This window comes from Condylura cristata, unplaced genomic scaffold (genome assembly GCF_000260355.1).
Source record: "Condylura cristata isolate star-nosed mole 26May11 unplaced genomic scaffold, ConCri1.0 scaffold00016, whole genome shotgun sequence".
NCBI lineage: Eukaryota > Metazoa > Chordata > Mammalia > Eulipotyphla > Talpidae > Condylura > Condylura cristata.
This window is the reverse complement of record NW_004567117.1, coordinates 44,788,787-44,811,356: the sequence shown is the minus strand read 5'-3', so window position 1 is coordinate 44,811,356 and position 22,570 is coordinate 44,788,787. Positions and strand designations below refer to the sequence as shown.

At 50.9% G+C, this 22,570-nt stretch overlaps 1 protein-coding gene across 1 annotated transcript in view; it reads left to right on the top strand.

The window, feature by feature from the left end:
- RTTN (rotatin) overlaps positions 1-22,570 on the top strand; it is a 101,032-nt gene that overhangs the window by 46,456 nt on the left and 32,006 nt on the right. Inside the window, 10 exon segments of the mRNA XM_012725800.1 lie at positions 1,059-1,298; positions 2,067-2,211; positions 4,100-4,254; positions 6,251-6,470; positions 7,512-7,640; positions 8,060-8,170; positions 9,687-9,845; positions 11,002-11,073; positions 19,099-19,285; positions 20,930-21,021. Of these exon segments, the coding sequence (XP_012581254.1) occupies positions 1,059-1,298; positions 2,067-2,211; positions 4,100-4,254; positions 6,251-6,470; positions 7,512-7,640; positions 8,060-8,170; positions 9,687-9,845; positions 11,002-11,073; positions 19,099-19,285; positions 20,930-21,021 (1,510 nt within the window).

Genomic DNA, 22,570 nt, shown 5'->3' with positions numbered 1-22,570 from the left:
GTGAAGGGGTGAAACCACCAGGAAGTGCTTTGAAGGGCAGTCAGCGCGGCGGGGTTGTGTGGCTGTGGCAGGCCCTCCCGGCGCCCGAGGCGGCAGAGTCAGGTGCCTGCGGGCTCTGCCCTGTGCCCTGGCCACCCTCGCCGCCCCCAGCCTCCCTGCCACGTCCGGTCCCTCTGCTAACCACTGTCTTTTTCGGTCTAAGTGATTTTCTGTGCTCTTTGCCACGTTCCCTGGTTATTTATGTTCCCTGCAGATAGCGAAACCGTCATTGCCTCTTGCCTCTGACTCGGGTCACCAGCGTCCCCCTCCAGGGCTGTCCGTTTGTCCCAAAGGCACTCAGGTCGATGCCGTGACTGCCGTTGTGGACAACACTGCCGTGGCAGCCGGGGCGAGACTCTTCCATGTCTGTGTTCTCGTGTCCCCGGGAGAAGGCGGGCACCGGGGTCACCTGGTGGCCCTGCTTTTCTTGTCTGAAACAGCCTCCGTGCCAGTTCCCACAGAGCTGTGCCACTCACCTCACCTGCAGCGGGCGAGGCCGCTTCAATATGCCAATCTACCAAGCTGCCAGGCTTTCTGCTTTGAGAGAAAACTATTTCTGGAAGCAAGGAAGTGTCCATGTGAACACATGGTAGACTGGGGATGGCCTGCTGTTTTTTTCAGCTGTGCTTCAGTGTATTTATTTGCTTATTTGTACGCACAAGAGCAGGGGTACAGGCTAGAGGTGCAGCGGAGATTGAGAGGACTCAGCAGAGACAAGAGAGGGGAACAGAACAGGCAGACCCACTGAAATACGCTGATGAGAGGGTAGCGGGGAGAGAGGCGGGGTCTGCTGCGCCCTGTGGGTCACTCCCTGGCCGGGGATCGAACTCGTGCTGCTTCAGCAGCTGCAGACAGCCCCTAGTGCTGCGCCTTCACCCCTGGCACCACCAGGGAGGCCCCTGTGCTTCAGTCTTTAAAGAACATGAGGTAAAAGGATTTTGGGGACAGAGTTTATAATAAAATAAATGTGGGCTTTCGTTGCATGACTTTCAGTTGTTCTTTTTTTCCTCCATGTTTAGATTTCTTGACACCCTCAAGTTGTCCGCAGAGGATGTGCTGGCTCTGAAGGTCACACACACGGCCACTGGGCTGGGGGACTGTCTCCGCGACATTATCCAGGCCGCGGCCCACAGGGACGTGCGGGCTGCGGTCACCAGGATGAACTTCTATCTGCTGGACAACAGGCTGTCTGCCCAGGGTGGCGCCGGCCCGTACGGGGCGCCCGTGGAGTCTCTGGCGTGGCACACGGCCCTCGGCAGGTCAGCACGCGCTCGCGCCCCCGTCTCAGGGGCCTGGGTCTGCGGCTCCTCGCCCGGCCTTTTACGGCTGGAGCACGCCCTCCGCTGCCACTGGCAAGAGAGAAAGTTATGGAAAGGAAGGCCTCAGGATTTGCATTGTCTGTAGTAATAACAACAAAGAAAAAAGTTAATGTCACGGCATTTTGGGGGGAATGATTTATAGGCATACACCCACTTTTAGGACTGCCTAGTGTGGGACATCTTATTGCGTCACATCACAGAAGCAGGTGGCTAGGACAAGAGGTGATGAGCACCTGCCGCTGTTAGAGGTGCGTCGAGACCCCGCGGATGGGTTAATAGGCTGGTGCACCTGCAGTGAGCTGTTTCGTGTTGTTTTTGTTCTTAAGAAAATTAGACATCCGTTTCTTTTTGTTTGGAATTTTACGCAGGGGTTGCCACTCGGAGGTCCCTAAGTAGTTACTGGGGAGGCTCTAGCTGCAAGTGTAATAATGTAACGTGTAACTTGGCTGAGGGAAATGCAGGGTTGGAGGAGTTTCAGAAGCGCAAGCCCCTGCCAGAGGTGGGTTCCTGCAATTGGGGCGCTTGTAGGAAGCAGCCAGGACTTCCCCATGAGGGTGCCAGGGTTACATTATTGGGATTTTGGAGATTTGGTTGTTAAAACCATACTTAAAAATTAAAATTATATAAACTTGCAGTTAGCTAACTTATGAAAAAATAGGTGATGATTATACAAAAAGCTAGAAACCATTGTTGTCTGCTCAAATGTAGGTTTTTACAAGTGCTTCCTGCTTGCACGGAAGATGAGAAGCTGCTCATAGACATTGTACATTTTTTAAATAAGTTGTTGAAGGACCGGAGAAGAAATTCATCACCAGAACTCCTAAACTGGCTTCTGGAATTACTTCTTAGACAAGTAAGTTTAAGTTATTTGGATTTTAACTTTGACAAGTGACTGACTTCTGAAAATCACTCAAGCTGTGCTATGGAAAAGCGGGACGCGTGCGGGTGGCCTGCGCTGAGCGTCCGGAGGCCTCAGAGACGCAGCTCCTGTGGTGACCGCTGGGGCTCCGGCTCAGGCTGGACCGAGCGCGACCTGCAGCCTCAGCGTCTCTGCGGGCCCGACTGCGGCTGTGCTCAGGGGAGCTCTTGGCGCAGGAGGCCGCTGGTGGGGAGACGGTCCGGGTGGGGGAGCGAGCGGCTGCTCAGGCTTCGGTGTGCGCCCAGGAGTACTGGGCGTGTTCTGAGAAGCTTGCTGAGCACTCTCGAGGCTGCTTCTCGGCCGCCTGCTGGCCTCGCCGGCCAGCACCACGTGGTGCACCAGCCTGGCAAAGGCAAACTGGTGCGCAGATAACCACAACCACGTGACAACTAGGAAAGAAGGCTGAATCTGACTCAGACAGCCGTGGGTCTTCTAGAGCGAGCACGCTCTGCGATGCGTTAAAACACCCCAGAGCTCACGGAGAGAGACAGTTCTCGAACAGCAGTGGCGTCCAGCGCAAGCTAGAAGCTTCCGTTGAGAGAAGTTTTCATAGTTCATGCAGATTTCAAAGACCGAGGTGATGGATTGGGGCGTTGCTGTGTATGGGGAACGTGGTCCGTTTGCTGTCCCCCTCCCTGAGGATGGGGGGCCGGGAGGGGGTGTCTTGTTCTCAGTTGCACACCCCTTCGGAATTGAGTCCTTTAGGCTGAGGATTTCAAAGCAACGGTGATTACATTTTGGTTTTGTTTCTTTCTACGTGTTGTCATATATGTTCTATTGATATGAGCAGAATGCTGGGGACAGGTGTTGATAAACCTCGAAGATGTTCTGAGGTTGCTCCTTGGCTCAGCTCATGTGAATGACTTTGGACCTGCTACTTAACCGCCCTTCGGTTAAGTAAAATACGAACATGCACATCTTCCAGCTTACTCACAAAGTTAGGAGATCTTGTTTTCCTTCTTTTTAGCACAGTGTCTGTGACATTACTGGTAGTTAATAAATATTCCATTTATCTTTAATGCGGTTAATGCGGCATTTTCTACATTCTCAATATCACTAGAAACAATTCTATATTTTTAGCTACATTTAATATTTCCTTTTAACTGTTTAAAGGGCACTAGTGCTGCTCACAGCTGTCAGTTTGGCAGACTGCAGCGGCAGCAACACTCGCCTCGACTTGGGGCCACGGCCTCCTGGCGTCCCACCCAGTCGGGTGCGTCCATGTCCTTCTGCGGGGACAGTTTGGAATCTACATCAAAGGCATGAAAACTCTTAGGCTGTCTGGCTTAATGACTGTTGTCTAGAATCCTCAGAGTCAAACACACCGCTGCAGCTCAGTGAAGTCAGACATCACTGATGAGTTGTGTGAGAAATACTCATGGTTGAGGACCATTCGCATTAAAACAATACTTCTGAAGCAACGGTGATGCTAGCATTAAACAGCAAATGTTTGTAACCGTGGACTGCACCCTTGATCCCAACTTTGCTCCTAGGATGGGGCTTACCTCTGCTCGCGTGACGCACAAAGTTTCGAGCCAGGCGTCCATGGTGTCTCACTGTAGGTGTGACTCTGGCTGATTTTTGTTTTTCTTCCTGTGCTTCTCTGTGTGCTCCCCGGTTTCCTATAATAGATGTGCTTTCCTTTTGTTGAGATAACATGAAGCACCTCTGGAGTTTAGAACAACCTGCTATTGCCTAGAGACCCGCAATGCAATCTAGCTCAGGTAATCCAGAATGTGGTTAGCAAGGAAAAAAATCTTGTAAAGGAACAGCATGTAGGCCAGCCGGAGAGTAACTGTTTTTTACAATTCTTATTTTTTAGAGTCCAAACCCACTTTTAGACCTTCTGGTTCCAACAGAGTCCCAGGCACGGGGAGAAGCCGACGACGTAGGGACTGCGGTCAGGCAGCAGCTGCAGAAGGAGCTGATGGGGCTCTTCAGCACCCTGCTGCTGGGCTGCGGGGCCGTGGCTGACAGGTACCGGGTCTTGAGAGGTGGGGGCCTGCGCGGGGCGCCTGGGTTGCTTTTGGGTTCCGAAGAATTTTGCTTTTCTCTTGTTTCACCTTCTGAGAAGGATGGGTGGGCAGCGGGGCGGTGTGTCTGCAGCACGGACGTGCCTGTGTCCCCTGCTCTGGCTCCCGGTCCTCTCCTAACCGCCACACTGCCACTGCTTGCCCAGTAGCTGCGTGCTCCGTCAGTCCCACATCCATTCCCACCGGTGGGTTTTATATGTGTACCTTTAGATATGACTTTAGAAATATTTAAAAATCCACTCTAATCTTCTGAAAGTATAGACTGCGGTGGTTCCGTTCTTTTCACGATGTTGTTTAAAACATGGTTAAATCCCAGAGATCAGCCCTAACGCAGATCATGGGATGAATGGGCGAGCTATTTCTGTGAGAAATCATTATCTGTTTCACTCTTAATAGCTCTTTTATACAAAAACAATTGATATAAAATCACAAATGAAGAACACTGTTAGCTACAAAATGTCTCCCATTGTTAAGAGAAAAATGTTACCAGAAACAGATGTCACATATGACAAACACTTTAGAGCTACCATTATAATAATATAATACTATTTTAAATAATAAGTACAGTAGGTATTAGTTGAAGAGATGGGCAACATTGATAAGAATAGGAATAGTACTGGGTGTTGGGGAAAGTCATCATTTATTTTTTCTTTGAAAAAACATAGAAAAATTGCAACATGACTTTTTCACAACCCAATATTCTAGCAGAGAAATGGATACTACTAAACGCACTTAAGTACAAATTCTACAACTGAGAAATACAGTTTCTAAAGTGAACAACTCAGCATATGGGCTTAACAGCCGACTAGACATGGTAGAAGAGAAGATCAGTGAATCTGGAAAACAAGTGAGTAGAGATTCACTGCAGAGGGACAGCCAGGAGCTCTGTGAGGCGCAGACTGATCTGATTGGTGGCAGGAGCATGTTTACATACGTGCGAACCGTGAGGAGTGTGCACCTCAGTGGTGGACTGTGTCACACACAAGCCTTATCTCAACATCATGCTGAAAACAACAACGAATCCGAGGGTAGGTCTGCAGCCGGGCCTGGCAGCTGAGTAAGAACCTCCTTGGCAGCTTCTCAAGTACTAGCATCAGCAGCTGAGGAAGCTGCAGACACAGCGGTCCTACACAGAGCGCCACGCATGCACCTTGGCTAGACTTGGAGAAGCAACGGTGTGGTTCTCTACTGAGTTCTGCTGTTGTAGAAGGGAGTGAGTGTGACATCACCTAGGTGTGTTGGTTGCGAGCAGGTCAGAATTTTTTTTTGTTTTGGTTGGGAGCGACTTAAGCATGCTTACAGGTTTTGCACAGGGGTCCGTTTTAAGGGATGCTAAGGGTGAGAAGAAAAAGACACGGAGTGTGGCTAGAGAAGAGGGAGGGAGGCAAGTAGAGAAGGATGTAAGAAGAGTGTAGGAAGGTGAGGGGAGGGCAAGGCACACTGAGGAGAGACAGCTGAGTGAGCAGTGTGTGGAAGAGTGTGGGTTGAAGGAATATGGGCAAGGGAGTAAATAAGTGTTTAGCTGTGGGAGAAGGATGTTGAGGGAGTTTGCTTCAGAGCATTTCATTTCTCTTTGTGAAACGAGCAGCAAGGCTGTCGGTCAGCAGGGGCTGCTGGGTGGTTAAAAGCGCAAGCTCATCAAGCTCCCTTGAAGTATGCACTTAATTTTTCTTTCCTACTTTTTGTTTTGTTACCACACCACAACACTGATTCTTACTTTCCAATGTCATTATTCCTGGCATTTGACACCCTACCCCCCAGGTGGGAGTTGAGCTGTGTTTTCCTGGAGACATCTTGTTTCAAGCTGGATCCTCTTCACCATTTCCCTGCTCCTACTTTTCTGAAACAGTGAATCGCTGGGGAGCCTCTCCCACCAATAAGAAAGCACTTCCACCCGTCACTTGTTCTGTGGATGACTTTCCTCTCCTCTGCTTACACAGGAAGTGCATGGAACTCCTCTACGTTTTCCAAACGCAGCTGGCCCTGAGGCTGCTACAGTGCCTGAGGGTCACAGATGCGCCCCACTTCTATGGGCTGCCCTCTCTGGAGAGGACCTTGAGGGGCATGGTCCACCTCACGGCCACTCCGGGCTGGAGCACGCACTCTCCGCTCACAAAGCCACTCGAAATTTGTACCAAGTACTTGTCAGGTCTTCTCGAAGTAAGTAAAAGCCAACGATCACAGCAGCAATCATTGCCAACCCCAAGTGATAGCTGGTTACTCTTTTTGATTTGTTTTCTGACTGTGTGCCAGGCCCTAAGGCAAGTGCATCATATAGGTTATGGAGATTTTAACAGTGTTTATATGAGTCATCGTTAGTTAAATGTTTTCATTATTTTTTATCAGCAAATGTGTAACAGCTCTTCTGAACGTACTGATTGTCAAGAACAAATACTGAGTCTGTATTTAAGTCCCTTCATTACAATGTTTTGATTATTTGCTTATTTAGTCTTTTTACATGTGAATCACAACGCAGAGGCAGAACATTCAGAAACAGAAATACCTTTAGCTAACATTTGCCAGTGGAGTCTTCATTGCTCTTAAAAGGGAGCCACATTTCAGGATCAGATACTTGCATGCACAGTGGAGTTTGACTGCACGTATTTGCTTTCCATGGGTGAGAGTGAGACTTACACACACCCCTGGTGATTCATCGCGATAGGTAGATAGACTATGGCAGTGAAAGCTCCAGCCGGATGCATGCCATTGCAGCCACCTGACCGGCAGGTCTCGGCGTGGCCCTCCTACGCTGCCAGTGGGACCACCACTGGCAGTGGGACACGCTGTCTCCACTGGCTGGGGGGAGGTAACAGGGATGTGGCCGTTCGAGCGTCTTAGTTCTAAGATTGTCCCTTAAAGTTTTAAGTTTGTAATTCGGAAAAATGTCAGATCGGCCTGCTTGTTCTCATAGGCTAGCCCATTCTTTTCAGCAAGCCGTTTAGAAACCCACTTCAAAAGAGTTCTGACCACGGGCTGGGTCACACACGTCCCCTGGAAGGACACTACGCGTTATTCATACCAAGGGGGCAGATGTAATGGAGACTATCCTGTGTCTCATCGCGGTACAACGCACACGACACAACACTTTCCACTTCGACCGTTTCAGTGCGTGAGCTGAGCCCCCTCTGCGGGTCGGGTCCCGCGGGGGCGCGTCGAGGGTCACGCCGCCGCCGGCCGCTGCTAGCCACGCTTGTTTTCCAGGTCATCACTTCCTTCTATGTGGAGCGTGGCGGGAACGCCACGTCGTTCATGGGCAAAGGGGTCACGAAGAGCACCGTCCTTTGCCTGCTGCACTTGTCGCACGAGATGCTGGCCCAGGCCCAGAGCTCGGTAAGGGCGGCGTGCCCCGCCTGCCTGGGCAGAGCTTGCGGGGAAGGAATGTTCCGGGTCTCACGCATTTCAGGCCTCGCGCTTGCGATGGGAGTGTCTCTGCCCTGTCGCTCTTAGGAGACAGAGGGGCTTTTTGCTGAGCTGCTCCTTCGGGGTTGTGGGTCGCACACACCTGACGGCTGGACCGTTACCCTGACTGAGAGCTGCCTGCGCCAAGAACTCTGATTAGCTAAGCTGTGGGGGACACGACTTCTTAAGGGGAAGCCGAGGTTTCATCTGGCTTGTTTTGGCTCAGTAATGAACTAAAATCGAGGCCTAAGCACTCTTTTACATCGCTTTTGACTTTTTTTGCGTTCCGAGTGATTGGGAGCTGCTGTCCTCAGACGCCCGCTGGCGTGTCTCTGCCCCTTTCCCTCCAGGCGTGGATGTCACTGTGGTTCCTGCCTCTGGGCGGCCCGGGGGACGAGCGGGCACCGTCTCAGCAGGGACTGACCTGGCTGATCCCGTTGTGGGTGGACCGAGACCCAGAGGTCAGTGCGGGGCACGAGGGGAGGCGGAGTCCTCCGTGTCTGGATGCGAGAGTGTGCCAGCTCCGCGACGAGAGGTTGTCTCGGCCACTGAGCCTTGAGCCTGGGTCCCCTCTGCCCTGGTCAGCTCGGGCTGCTGTCACAGAGTGGCCTGCGCCGGCAGTGCTGGGCGGGAGTCGGGTGGAAGTGGCAGGAGGTGGCTTTGGTGGGGCCTCGGGCTTCCGGGGCCCCCCTGCGGCTTTCCCGCTCTCCCTCCTCTGGGAGACCACCCCGCCGTGGGGTCAGGGCCCCATATGCCCTCGCTCCTCGTGGTGGGCCGGCCTCGACGGGCAGGTGTCCAGCAACAGCCACGCTCAGGATGCCCTCGCTCAGTCGGCTCGTTAGAAGCCAGTTTGAACAGAGGGAAAAGGAAGCCCGTGGGACCCTCTGCTTTTAGGAAGAATGAGAAAGAATTGTTGGAGGAGCCTGGCGTTTTCAGACGGCTCTGAAGGTGACAGGGAGTGACATGTAGTCGGACAGATCCGTCCCACAGCAAAGCCTCATATGAATGAATTTTGCAGTTTTAATCTTTTGTCTACTAACCTGCTCTCGAGAACTCTGTCAAGGGTGACTGACGGGGAGGTGGCGCTTGTTGCCACGCACAGATCCGGGCACCCCTGCCCGTGGGGAGCTGGGGGAGCAGACGGCTCCTCAGCGTCTTGCCCTCCACGGGCTCCCGCCTGCTGCCTCCCTGCTGTGTGCTGCTGTGATCCGACTGCTCCGCAGAGCCTCAGCGGTTCTCGCTGTGTGACGCAGGACGGCTTCGCGGCCGGGGTGGTGGCCGCCCGTCCGGCCAGGGCTGGCCCCGCCCTGGGATGAGCCCCGGCCCAGGAAGCGGAGTCTGGGCTGACTCGCCGCCGCCTTCCGCCACCCGGCCGGGGCGCATCCCACCTGCTGGGCTGCTGCCTGGACCCCGCGGCGACGCTCCGTCGTCCGGGGTCTCCGGGACAGCGACAGACACGGCGGTCTTGCCTGAAAGGCTTTCATTTTAAAGTCATTTCAGGGAAAATGGTAAATGCCTTTTAAAAGTAATTTTTTAATATAAGTGATTGTAGAAAGAAGTTTTCAAAAGTTAAAACCATTTACTGGCAAACTACATTTAAAAAATTATGGGAAAACAAGACCGTAGCTGTCTCCGTCCAAATGAGGACTAACTAGGGTGTGTGTCCATAAAAAGTATGTGCATATTCTGTGCGTTCCCTGGGGAAAAACTCGTGAACTCTAATTTTTATTCCTCCATAGATCCAACTTTGATTTTTTGGTGACGCTGTCTTGCATTTAACATTTCTCCATTACACTTTTTTGAGTCACGGAGTCATAGGCTTTTTATAAGGTCCTAGAGCGCTTTCCTGCAAGCGTCTTTTATAACAGCAGAGTTGAGCGTGTCATAATATTATGAGTTTTATATACCAGAGAAATTAAGAATTCTTGTTGTGAAACCAGTGTCTTTGATGTGACAGTGTGTTCTTCGTTGGCACAGGTGAGATTTACTTCCCTGGGGTTGGGGTCGGCACTCACCACTCTGGAAAGCGGCTGTATGGTTTTGGCAAATAGTTGTCAAAACATTTCCGGAGGGCTGTGGGGCACCGTGGTGAACATCCTCCTGGACCAGTCCGAGTGCAGCCTGGTGCGCCGCGAGGTCGGTGGGTACGCCCGTGAAGTGGGGGGGGGGGCGCCGGGAGGGGTGCTGTGGCCCCACATTTCTCCCAGCCAGCCCTGCGAGCCACGCCCTCTGACTGCTCCCCACTGTCTCTTCTGCCTGCAAACAGCCCGCAGGAACTGGCAGCGGAGAGCAAAAAAAATGTTTGCAACCCCTGTGAAAATGGAAGCGTTCTGTTCTAGTGAGATCAAAGTAGAAGTCAGTGTATTTTGACATGCCCGTCTTCTTTTTTCTTTTTAAACTCATTGACAAGCAGATCACATAAAAATTATGTGTATGTTACCCCAGCATTGATGGACTCCTAATACTTCTGAAAGTTTATTAAGGAAAGGGCTGTCAAAATACTAAAAGATTTCTCATATAATACATAAGAGAAGCTGTAACCCCTATTTTAATTCTTTCAAAGTAGTTTGTGGTTTTCTTTCATTGCTGCTTTTAACCAAAGTGGTGGTGGAAGCAAATCGCTTAAAAAACAGTAACCCACTAGCCTTTCGGGGTTGTGAAGAAACTCAGCGCTCGGCGCCTGCACTGGCCGGTTTCCAGCCCCTCCGAAGGCTGTGCTTCCTGGTCATTTCCTTTCGGATGGCCTCTTGACCCACCCGCGTCAGGGAGGACCCGTTGACTTCTGTGAAGGTGCAGCTGACACTTCACTCCTCAGATCCCTGCGCCACCCCTGTTCCCCGCTGCATCATCATCTTGCACTGAATGGTCAGGGTTCCTGTCAGAACGGCGGGCTCCGTCACCTTCACCTCCTAGGAAGCGAAGCGGGACATTTGCAGTTTGTGTCTGGAGGAGTCTGTAGGGTAGGAGGAGAGAGCGCTGGGGTGGGGGCGGGGGGCAGGGGGGTCGGGCCTGGAATCTGTCTGTGCGGGGATGATAGAAACAAGATGTAGTTCTTAATGCCTCCATAGCTGCTCTATGTTTTAGATCTTTTTTTGAAAACCAGAATTCTGAGATAGGACAGTGTGTACTTCCCACTGACGGCATTTCGCCGCTGCTATGCCAATTCCTTACAAAAGGTTCCCACGCAGAACCCCGCCCGGTGGCGCGGATCACTGATGTGCTTTTTGTTATGAAAGTGTGATTTCACAGGCGACAGCAAGGTGGCAGTATTGACCTTCTTTTCACATTCCAGGCTGCGTTTATTCTTCAGAATCTCCTTGTAATTCCAATGCCTTCGGAAATTATAAAGGATTATACTTGGCAGGTGAGTGGCTATGCACCGTTTTTAACCTGCTAGAAACGCGAGACTTGCGGTTAACTGATGGTGAAATGTCAGCGTGATTTCACTGATGATGAAACTTGGTACAAGATGAAAGGATCTCTTGAAAGGGAATGTAGAAACTTTCTTATGCTCTATCAGACTTACAAATTCTTTTCTGTAGTGTTGGGATAGTTGTAAATGCAGCTACGGGTAGTAAGGGCCGATGCGAGTTTCCTCTGTGCTAGACTCTCAGAGCATAACAAGTATCTGCGCGAGCCGGTATCACCCCCGTGTGGATCAGGAACGAGTTTGCCAGCCCACAGGCCTTTGCTCTGCGCTCTCTGTTACCTGCTCACTGAGTTGTCCGTGTCATTTAATGGTAGCAAATCCGTGGTTTTAGAGTTACATCTGCACTGTCATTAATATTTTTCTCTGGGGGGCTGATGTGCCGTTAGGGTCCTCCTTGATCTTGGCTTCTACTGGATTATTTGATTTTTTTTAAAGATTTATTTATTCCTACAGAATTGGAGTACAGGCCAGAGATGCGGAGGGTGAGAGGATTCACCAGGGACAGAGCGGGGAGCAGAACAGGCAGATCGAGGAAGTACACTGCTGAGGGGAGCAGCGGGCGGGTCAGGAGAGGTCTGCCGCGCCATGTGGTCACCTCCGGGGCAGGCGGGAATCGAGCTCATGCGGAAGCGGCTTTAGCTTCTTAGTGCTGTGCTTTAACCTGCTGCGCCCCCAGGGAGGGCCAAAGATTATTTGATTTTTAAGTTATGCAGATCAAGTCGGTAAGTAGTTCATGGAGCTGCCTTATGGTCGCCTGCTGAAGGTGGCTTGAGGGCGCGGGAGCGCCCTGGCTGCAGCTGACTGTGTCTCCGCCGTGGGTCCTCTGGGCCATGCACTCACCACACTGTGGAGCCCTCGGGATCTGGTTGCTTTGTAAGTTCCGTGGCCATGCGGGGTGGGGTCCCGGGTGATGCCAGGGGCAGGAATCGCGGCGGCTGGCACCAGCCGATCCCTTTGAACCAGCTCAGTGCTCCAAACCTGACAAAGGGGGGCTAACTCTGCCAGTTCTCGGAAGTCCCAGGCCACTTGTCAGCTTCCCCGACCTCCGTTTTGATCTTGGCTGCTACTTCAACCGTCTGTGCGGAGACACGACTGAAAGGGAGCGTCAGGGTGAACACTCGTGAGTCCTGCAGGGCTCGGCGCGCTAGCCAGTGCTGGTTTGGGCTCAAAGGGACACCATTTCCGCTCTCATGGTGACGCTTAACTCGGCTGTGTGCTTGGTGGGCTGGCAGTGGAATTATTTATTATTGAAATAAGTATAACGGGAGGAGTCGTAAGACTTCTGGCTTCTGTTAAAGCCTTTGGGACACTGCGCTAGAGAGCCACCTGTGGAACTCGGGATTTTTCTCTTCCGAGGGAGCAGGCTGTTCTTCTGTTGCGTGGCATGTTAACAGCGCTTGCCAGCTTGTGACTCTCCAGTTCTTTGTCGTGGAGTTTTCTAGTAAAAAGTTGAAAATAGTGGTTTAGGTGAGTTTTAGAAGTTTTCCACTTTGCCTAAGTTGGCTAATAGCAAGAAAGTTTGAGAACGATCTTATTCCCATAAGTATGAGGATGAAACGGTTGCTAATCTCAAAATTAGAAAAATAAGGACAGTCTCACGCAGACGCTTCCTCGCACCCTTTCATAAACTGCCTTTTTGGTCATTATTATGTTTGTGCGTCGTACGTGTCTTTCCTTTGCAGTGTCACTGGCTGGCAACCTAGGATTGGCGCTCCAGTCCTAAAAATATTCAGGGGAGAAGCAGCGGTCCTAAGGGAGAAGACAGCCCTTCGCTGTCGCTGATGGGTTTTTCTGGAAACTCCCACCAGTTGTGGCCTTTGCTCACTTATTGCAGCCAGAAAGCAGCTCCCTCTCCGGTATTTGAGAAGGAAACCGCCCTTGGTCAGGCGAGGAAGGCGCTCGGACGGCTTGGCGCTCACGCCCGTCTCAGTATTGCAGACGTGGCTGGAGCTCGCGCCAGGTCTAGAGCGATCTGCAGATATTTAGTTTTCACCGAGGCAGGTGCTTGACGCTGTGGAGACAGGTCAGGTATGGCCTTGCGCTTTGTCTCGCTGCCCGGTAGGTACTTCCCGGCCCTGGGCTTTAGCGCCCCCTGCGCCCCCTGCCCTCCACACCCACCCCAGGGCCTGCACTGCTCTCGGTGTGTGAGGCTCCGCGTGGAAACCGTTGCCTGTAGGGCGAGTTTGTGACGCGCTGTGTCTCTGTGGCCGTCGAGCGCAGAAGGCTCAGTGTCCGCCGTTTGCTTGCGATGCTCTCGGCTTACCGTTTTTTAGCTTGCGTCTGATCCTAGTGTGTTCATCTTTGTTTTTCTTCCTCTAAGCCCTACTGTACATTTGTGGTTGTGTTATAGTTTTCCTTGTACAAGGCCTCCTCTCTTTTCTGGAACAGGTATTTATTAGAAATTATTTTCCCCAACCACTTTAGTCCATGTTAGTCTTCCTCGTCTCTGATAGACGCTACCATGTAGTGTCTGTATTATCAAGTGAGGTTCTTTTCCATGTCCCTTTACTACCTTGCCGCATTTCTAAGCACTTAATCTTCCTCAGTGGAATGTATGTTGCAGGGACCGTATTTTTTAACGTCGTCTCAGCCCGGTCCGCGGGGAAGACAGTGCTCCCTCCTTTGCGATAACGCAGGGATGGCACGAAGCCTCTGTTTAGCTCATCGGTCTGCCTGACACTGTGAAGTGAGTTAAGGTCAAAAATCAGATACTAGTTTTTGTAGCACCATTTGCATTTATTTCCGTATAAGACAGGAATTGTACGGAAGTGGGGAGCCACGCCCTGGAGGTGCGAGAGAAGGCCTCTCTCAGCCGGCAGGCCCAGGTCACCAGGGGCGGCCTAGAAACAGGTGCAGCTGCCCGAGAACCAAGTTCCTGGCATGGCCTACGGGAGCATGGCTGTCCCTGGGCTTCCCTACCTTCTGGTCCACAGGAGTTCCAGACACATCTAGGCTAAGCCTGGAACCGGACGCAGTTCACTCAGCACGATTTCTTGAACAGAGAGGGACCGAGGCCAGGGTTCTCCGTAGCGTGCATGCTCCCGGGGCTCCTGGGCGTCAGCCCCTGCGCTCTCAGGGTTCGGGGTGCCTGCCCGCCGCTCGTGCTTGTGGGGTTAGAAGGCGTCGGGTCGGGTCTCCCTGCGCCGCCCTCATTTCGCGGGGGCGGCCAGCCCTGCACCTCCCCGGCCTGGACTGTCCATCACCAGCGACAGTGGATTTCACAGCCGTCGGGGCTGGGGCAGGACAGCCTAACGCCACCTCCTCCCTGGAGTCTGGGCTTCCTTACGGAGTCAGGCTCCTTTCCCCAGTCTCGGGTGCACTGTGAGCTTTTAATCATCACAGGAATTCTTCCTGACAGTAGTGTCTCTTTTTTTAACTGTAATTTTCATCTCACCTGTAGTTCCTCTTGAGCCATGGCGGGTCCGGTAGTGCTGGACATTTGTAGCAACAAAGTACAGGTTTTACAATTAATATTATAGCTTACTGCATCTTTGAAACTGTTTTTCACATTTATTGGCAGGTATAACGACAGTCAGTTTGCTCTCTGCTTTGCAAATGTATTCATAGTGGCACCTGGTGACTTGAAAGCTCCCTTTCTTTGCGCTCTGTCCTCTAGGCCCCTGGCAGAGCTGCAGATGGTGTGGCAGCGCCAGCGCTCACCTGAGGGCCAGGCTGGGAGATAGAGACATCTTGTGACAGCAATTAGGCCTCGCTGCTCTCCTCAGTTTGCCAGAAGACAGCCCCATCAATTACGACGGGCGAGCGCAGCTTCGAGCCGCGTGAGAGGCTCATTGTTCCGGCCCAGGCGCCATTATTCATTCTGCGAGGCCCAGTCAGACCAGCCCACGCGCAGATGCCGGGCTGCAGCCGTCGCTGGGAGTCGAGTTCTGTCGACAGCACGCGGGTGTCCCTAGGAGAAGCTCTGGTGTTGGAGACTGGGGGTTTGGACGTAATGCTCAGTTCGAATGAATCAAATAAAAAGTAGATAGTGGTTGTAGAACGTGGCCATCCGCCAGATCACTTGGTCTTCCTTGAGAAGCTTAAAATATTCTGAAAGAGTTGCTTGGATTTTGTAAGAAATTGTTTCTTCCAGTCATGAATATATGTGACTGAGGAGCTGACTGAGATGATGAAGAAACTCACTAACCCTCCGGTCAGGTTTGCCTCCGACCCTGCTTCCCCAGGTAGCTGCCTTGATCTCTGGAGCAGAGCTTGTCCCTGACTGTGTGGAAGCCCGAGACTTGGCTCACCGGAGCCAAGCAGGCTCCTGCCAGCGCGGTCCTGTCGGGCTCCGGGTTCCTCGCCGCCCATCCGCTGGGGGGTGTCGGCCCGGCCGGCAGGCGAGGCGTCGCCCCTCCTTCCCCGCGGCTGCTGCCCATCTTTGCCAGTTTTGTCTTTCATTTTGCTTTTATGAAAGTTGATTACATCCAAGTTCTCTTCTGCAGACTCGGTTCTTCTCTAAGTTGGTTGTAAAAACTGAAAATCAGTGATTCCCTGCAGATCCCCTGCCCGCGCCGGCCTCCACCTCTCCCCCCTGGGGCGGTGCCTGCTGGCGTCGGAAGGCCGTCTCCTGGTACCTCCATACACGTCACGTGTGTGTATCCGGATGTGGCGACATCTTCCCCCGTCGGGATTGCTGGTTTCCCCCTCGCCTTGCGAATCCTGGTGTGTTTCAGGGTTCGGAGGCCCCGGGTCATCCTTCCGCCTCACACTGACCCTTCGCAGCCCTCGCCGTCACGGCCAGCGAGTGGGGTCACCCCAGGCGCTCTTGCAGCTCTGAGGGTGTGTTTCAGCCGCCCAGACGGCCGGCTCAGGTAGTGAGCGGACCTGGGGTTGGCATCACCTGGCGTCATCGCGCCCACAGCCTCTGGCACGCCCCACTGACGGCAGCCCGATGGTCTGTGGGGCTTCTCGACATTCTGTTTTCTTAGTCTTCGTATTCACTTATTTTCGCTTTTGTTTCCTTGCTGTTAGTGTCGAGTCCCCACAGACACCCCGGAAGCCCGTGTCGTGGGGCGTGTTCCTATGTCTTCATGTATTTTACCGTTTATGGTCTTGTGTCCAGGGGCCGTGATGCCATTTGGAGCTCATTGTGTGTGTGGGGTGAGCGTGCCCTCTCATTTTCTACACGTGGCTGTCACTTTTCCTGACCTTTTGCTGAAGACTTTCCTTCTTGCTCGCATGTTCCGGCGGGCTCCTTGGTGGTACATTTAACTGTCCGTATGAGTGCGGTTTCCACTGGGGGCTCCCTTCTCTGTCACTGGCTTGCGAGTCTGTTTTTATTCTAACCCACGCAGGTGTTTGGGTTACTATAGCTTTGTGCTGTAGTCTGGCATCCAGGAGCTTGATTTCTCCATCCCTCTTCTTCCTGTCAAAATTGCTTTAACTCTTCAGGGTCTTTTGTGATTCCGTATAAGTTTCAAGAGCGCTTGCTCAATTTCTTTGAAAAATTCTTTGAATCCTTTGAAAAATATCACTTTAGGCAAGATGCACATTTTTATAATATTAAGTCTTCCAACCTACGCGCATAGAAGGTTTCTCCACTTCCAGCGTCTCCTGTTTCTTTTATCAATGCCTTTCAGTTTTCATTGAGTTCATGTAGTTTCATTTTCACTTTGAGTTTATTCCCAGGTAATTGTTACTTTATTTTTTTTAAAGATTTATTTATTTGTTCATATAGAACAAATGGGGTACAGGCCAGAGGCTCAGGGGCGGCGAGAGGCTTCACCAGAGACAGAGTGGGGAGCAGAACAGGCAGATGGACGAAGTACACTGCTGAGGGGAGCAGCGGGCGGTCAGGAGAGGTCTGCCGCGCCCTGGGGTCCCCTCCGGGGCAGGCGGGGATCGAACTCATGGGAAAGTGGCTTTCGTTTCTCAGTGTTGTGCTTTAACCCGCTGCACCACCAGGGAGGGCCTGGTATTTGTTACTTTTTAAATGCAACTGTAAATAGAATCGTTTTCTTGATTTCTTTTTCTTCTAGTTCATTTGCATACAGGAATGGAACACTTTTTACGTTGATTTTGGAGGCCTGCTACCAGGGGTCTCTTCCAAGGCTTCTAATAAAATATCCCAAAGTTGTTCTGGGCATCAATATGGAATGCATTTAGAAAAATAGTGCTGCTGTTTTGCTTCACTTTATTTTACTGATTTATTTGTCTTCTGTTGGGCAGTTGGAGTTAAGCTAGTATACTTAGCTGAATCTGATCTTGTTGATAATTAATTACCAGAATTATTATAATGAGGGAGGGCCTTAGTTCGTGATGTAACACAGCTGCTGTGCTTCTCTGTCATGTCTGGCTTGTTCCCTGCACTTAAGAGTTTTAAAGTTGCACGAAACATAGAATGTTTGAAGCTCCGAAGGTTAGGATATGGTTCAGGATGGATTGTTCGGTCCTGAGACGCTTCAGCCAGGTCCTGTGTGACAGGCTCGCTGCTTGGGCCGTCGGCCGCGCTGGTGAGCGGGAGCTGGGGCTGATTGTGCTGTTTCTCTGCTTCCCCTGCACCTCTGGACTTCAGGAGGCAGCAGTGACTTCTGCGTGCTGGCTGCTCACCAGGCAGCGCCGTTTCTCAGTAACTTCGCAGTGTGCTCTGTTTACGAAGATCAAGCTCCGTGTTGGGTAGGTTTATTAGAATACCAGAGTAACCAATTCATGACCAGTTTTCAGTATAAAGGTAATAGCCTTAAAAAGGAGGATTAATGGAAGTTCATTACTTATGTTACGCCAATAACATAACTTATTATTATACCTTCAACTCGCGAATCGCCTTATCTTCTCGGACAGTGAACTCCAACCTCCTTGCTGAGGGGAAAGGTGGGGACGGCTCACTTTCATGGTTCTCACAGCGGGGAGTAAACGCTGGCTCTGTCGTGGCCTTATCTTTGTGTGTTTGTGCGGGCCCTTAGGTGTCTGTTTTCGGTCTTTTGATTTTCTCTCGGTTGTGGGCTGTTTTAAAATGTATTGACCATCCCTTTCTGGAAATTAAAAGTATTTATAAACTAATGATGGGGTGGTTTGCAAGCTTTAAAACCACTGCTAACTGCTTGACTTTTGCAACTGGAAAGAAAAGCGTGTGGAAAACTGCTTGGGCAAAAGGCACCAAGAGGTTCAAGTCGTGTGGCGGCAGGTGCCCCTCATGAGGCCTCCTAGCTGTGTGCACACGGTGGGCCAGTGCGTGCATGCTCGGCGCATGTGTGCGTGCTTCCCCCAGCCCAGGGCTGGCTCCGTGGGAGGCAGCGTAGCCAGATGTTACCATGGATGTCGAGCAGCCTTTTCATTGTGTCTGGCTTGTTGATAAGTGCAGGAAATACTTTTGCACATAATTATTGGACCACGTTATTTTAGGTGTTTTAAGACATTTCACTCAGTGTAGGTTGAAAAATAACTTTGTGTTGGTCTTGTGACTCAAGTGTATGTACCATTTCATATGACATTTGAAACTAAGAGTCCCCTCAGGGGAGACCAGACCCGGCTTCTGGCTGCAGGGGATTGTAGGCTGCAGAGACCTACAGTGCTTTGAAATACTTTGCCCTGCACCCAGGAACCCTTTGTTTGTTTCATTGAGCGGGAATTTGGAAGGCATGGGTGAGTCCTTTTTAAAAATGATGTCTGGGGGCCCTCCCTGGTGGCACAACGGGTTAGGATGCAGCACTACGAGCGGGCTACAGCTTCTTGAGTGCGAGTTCGATCCCTGTGGCCGGAGGTGACCCACATGACGCAGCAGACCTCTCCTGGCCCGCCCGCTGCTCCCCTCAGCAGTGTGCTTCGTCAGTTGGCCTGTTCTGCTCTCCACTCTGTCTCTGGTGAAGCCTCTCACCTCCCCTGCACTTCCGGCCTGCACCCCATTTCTATATGCATAAATAAACAAATAAATCTTAAAAACAAAAACAAAAACAAATCCATCTATTAAAAAAAAAAATGATGTCCAGAATGAGTGTTATTCCTCTCCTTTCCCCTCAGGGCCCCTGTGTGCATGACGAGGACTCAGGGCTGTCGCTCATCGGGAAGCCCGCTCTCCAGGCCCTGTTACATCACTGCCGTTTTTATGATCATTTGAGTCAGATGATTAAACATTGCTACCTGGGGCGGTACGTGTTGGACTGGAATTCTGCCCTGGATGGGCCTTCAGAAAGCAGCGATATCAGTGGTAAGTACAATATACTTACATTTATATTTTTACAGTAGGTTGCATTTTTAAACCTTTCAAGCCTGTGTTTGTTGCAAAGTATTTGAAACAGAGTGATAAGTCCAGAGAGAAACGCTCAGGGTTGGGGATCCTCTCCCAGGTGGGCACTCTGCCTCCAGCCTCCAGTCTTCGTTCTCCTAAAGCCTTTATTTGTTTTACGTAATTGTGTTTATAGCTTATGTACATTTTGTGCTGCCTTCTTTCACTAACCATTGCCTAAGCATTTTTCTGGGTTATAAATTCTTCATGGGAACCATTTGTGACACCTTATTAATGTTTCATAAGTTGTTTCCTGCCCTTCAGTGAAGTGAACAGAGTTTTTTCCTCTCAATGTCATATACCTTTTGGAAAGTTCTTCCTAGACCATCAAGAATGAGATCTTTTCTCACTCGGTTTTCTGATTTGTTCTGTGAATGTGTTGAAAAAGTGTCGGTAGGATATTAGGACATCAGGAGTGCTGATATTGTAAGATATTATCAAACCCTGTTGCTGGTATCTTTTTACTCCTCTTTATAGATTTTCTTGGGTTTCATAAAATTTTAATACATCTAAGCAGGGACTGAATTATATAACTTGCAATAACAAAGAGTCATATTACAAATGTATTCTAAAATTAACTTTTAAAAGTCTGAGTTGTGGAAATGCGTGTTAAAGGCAAGGCCAGTTTCACGCAGAAGAGGCATGAGGATCCACACGGACTCGCAGGTGTCGGGCTGCGACCCGCTGTGCCACGTGCACGGACGGCCCTGTCTCAGTCAGGTGGTGGACGTCCATGTGCGTGTGTGCGTGGAGGCACACACACGTTACACACATGCACGTTACTTCTTTCTTTCTTTTTTTTAAAGATTTATTTATTTGTGCATACAGAACTGGGGTACAGGCCAGAGGCTCAGGGGCGGTGAGAGGATTCACCAGAGACAGAGTGGGGAGCAGAACAGGCAGACTGACGAAGTACACTGCTGAGGGGAGCAGCGGGCGGGTCAGGAGAGGTCTGCCGCACCCTGTGGTCACCTCCGGGGCAGGTGTGAATCGAGCTCATGCGGAAGTGGCTTTAACCCGCTGCACTTTAACCCGCTGCGCCACCAGGGAGGGCCAACGTTACTTATTTCTGAGCGAGATAGGAAGTTCACCTGTGAACTTCACACAACAGACATAAGTGTGAATTCTTGTTTGCTTCTCTGTTCACTTCTTGCCAGAATTAGGAGAAAAGTGACGTTGGATGCAGTCGTTTAACAGCCCGTTAGGACAGTGGCCTCCCTGGATCGGCGCTGTGGGCCCGAGCTGGTGGGTCCCGCGGGGCACTGACCCCCGGGGGAGCAGCCTCTGCGGTGGGGGCTGGAAGCTGCCTTGCAGGCGTTTTACGATGTTTGAGCTCCTGAGAGTTGGCCACTGCTCTGGCTGAATTGTGCCCGGTCAAGTGAAAGCAAAGTGAAGTGGTTTATATATTTATGCGGCACTTATTTCTGAATTCAGGTTTCACATGCATCAGTTAATTAAGAATAACACAGACAGGGCAGGCTCCTCGGCGCCTGGCAGCCGCTGTGGTGAGTGCTCTCCCTGCGCAGCGCGCCAGGAAGCCACTCACGCACTTTCCTGTCGTGGCAGGTCTGGAGGACGCTTTCAGGCTCTGGAGGGCCGCTTCCACGACGTCTACTCAGGACCAAGACACCAGCTCTCTCTCTACCTCGGAAACAACGGTACCCAGGCAGTGCTGTGTGCTTCACTGCAGATCTGAATGTGCCTAGTGAAGAGCTGAGATGGGTGGGGGTTGGGGGACCCGGGAGGGTGCTAAGGTTATGCTATTGATACCTAGGATTTGAGCACTCTGCAGAGTGAGCTGCTTCCGTCTGCGGAATTATACTGAATATCCCATTAGCTGAATCTTCCACCTTTTTTTGATAGAGACAGTAGCACCAATGTTCAAAAATGTCTATGAGTAGTAAGTAGTAGGAGTAGAAGACAGATTCTACATGATCAGTAATGATTGATGACCTTGAAGTTTTTCTCAGTGGCAAGGCGGCTTGGGAACTGTCGACTTATTCCAGTGCTGGTAGATTTTTCTAAGCACATTTCTAAATATTCGCCTCCAACAGAAGCCCGCCGTAAGCACCTGAAACACCGGAAGCTTGCGTGTGCTTGCTGGTCTCTCGTTCCTCAGTTGCTTTATTGCGAGAAGTTTGATTTAGGGGTTAGGTTCACACCTCCTCCAGTGTGATCACCGCCCCACCCCCGGCCGCGAGGCTCCCACAGGCCTTTGCCACAGGCCACCCACCTCCCTTGCCCCCACCCCAACGCTCTTTCTAAATACTGACTGATGCACAGTTTCAGTCTCTCTCCAAAGAGGCAGACTAACATTCTCCACAGGAGGAATTCATCTGAGGTTGTCAGGTGTTCTTAGAACAACTGTTGTGTCACAGAAACTACTGGGTTGGCCCTGCTGCTTCTGGGCCGGAGGTGATGCTGGAACAAATAACTACATGCGCACTGGAAGGCTTGTCTCCTGCAGTGAGACTCATGTATTTCGCTCTGGTTTTAAGTGTCTAGTCTGGTGTTTTCCTTGACTGTCTGGTTTGGGTTAAGTGCTAAGTTGAAGCTTCATTTGGAAAAGTAGAAGAATTGCCCCAGTTGCACGGGACGTCATGCTCCCCCAGAGATAGCATGTGTCTTTGTCTTAAGGAGAGAACACTTTGATTAATGGACAGAGAAGTTGTATGGCTTGCTCATTTGTTCAGAGAAGGGCAGCGCCAGCCTGTGCCTAATGGTGATTCTCTTTAGGTTACCGTGTTTGTGGAGAGGCCTGTACACCTTTCAATCTGTACTTCCTTCAGGTCTTTGCGTGGAGCAGGAACTCAGTAATTGCTCCAGTTAACTTCGCGTTATCTTGGCTGTTTTGTAGATACCAAGTTGTATTTATCTTATGCAAGAAGACTTAAATACAAAAGCAAAAGCAGATCTCACTTTTGCAATTCTCTGTTTTATAACCACATACAAATTCTTAAGAGCGTAGGATACTAGATTCTACAAGTAGACTTTGGAAATGTGTTATTTATTGTAATCATGATTAGGAAGCACTTTTATTAATATAAAAGTTCTTACTCATTTGTTTTTGGAAGTCACACAGACTTCTAGAAATATATACCAATGAATTTTTCTTAAAGATTTATGTATTTATGCACACAGTGATGGGGTACAGGCCAGAGGTGCAGGGACAGTGAGAGGGTTCACCAGAGACAGAGTGGGGAGCAG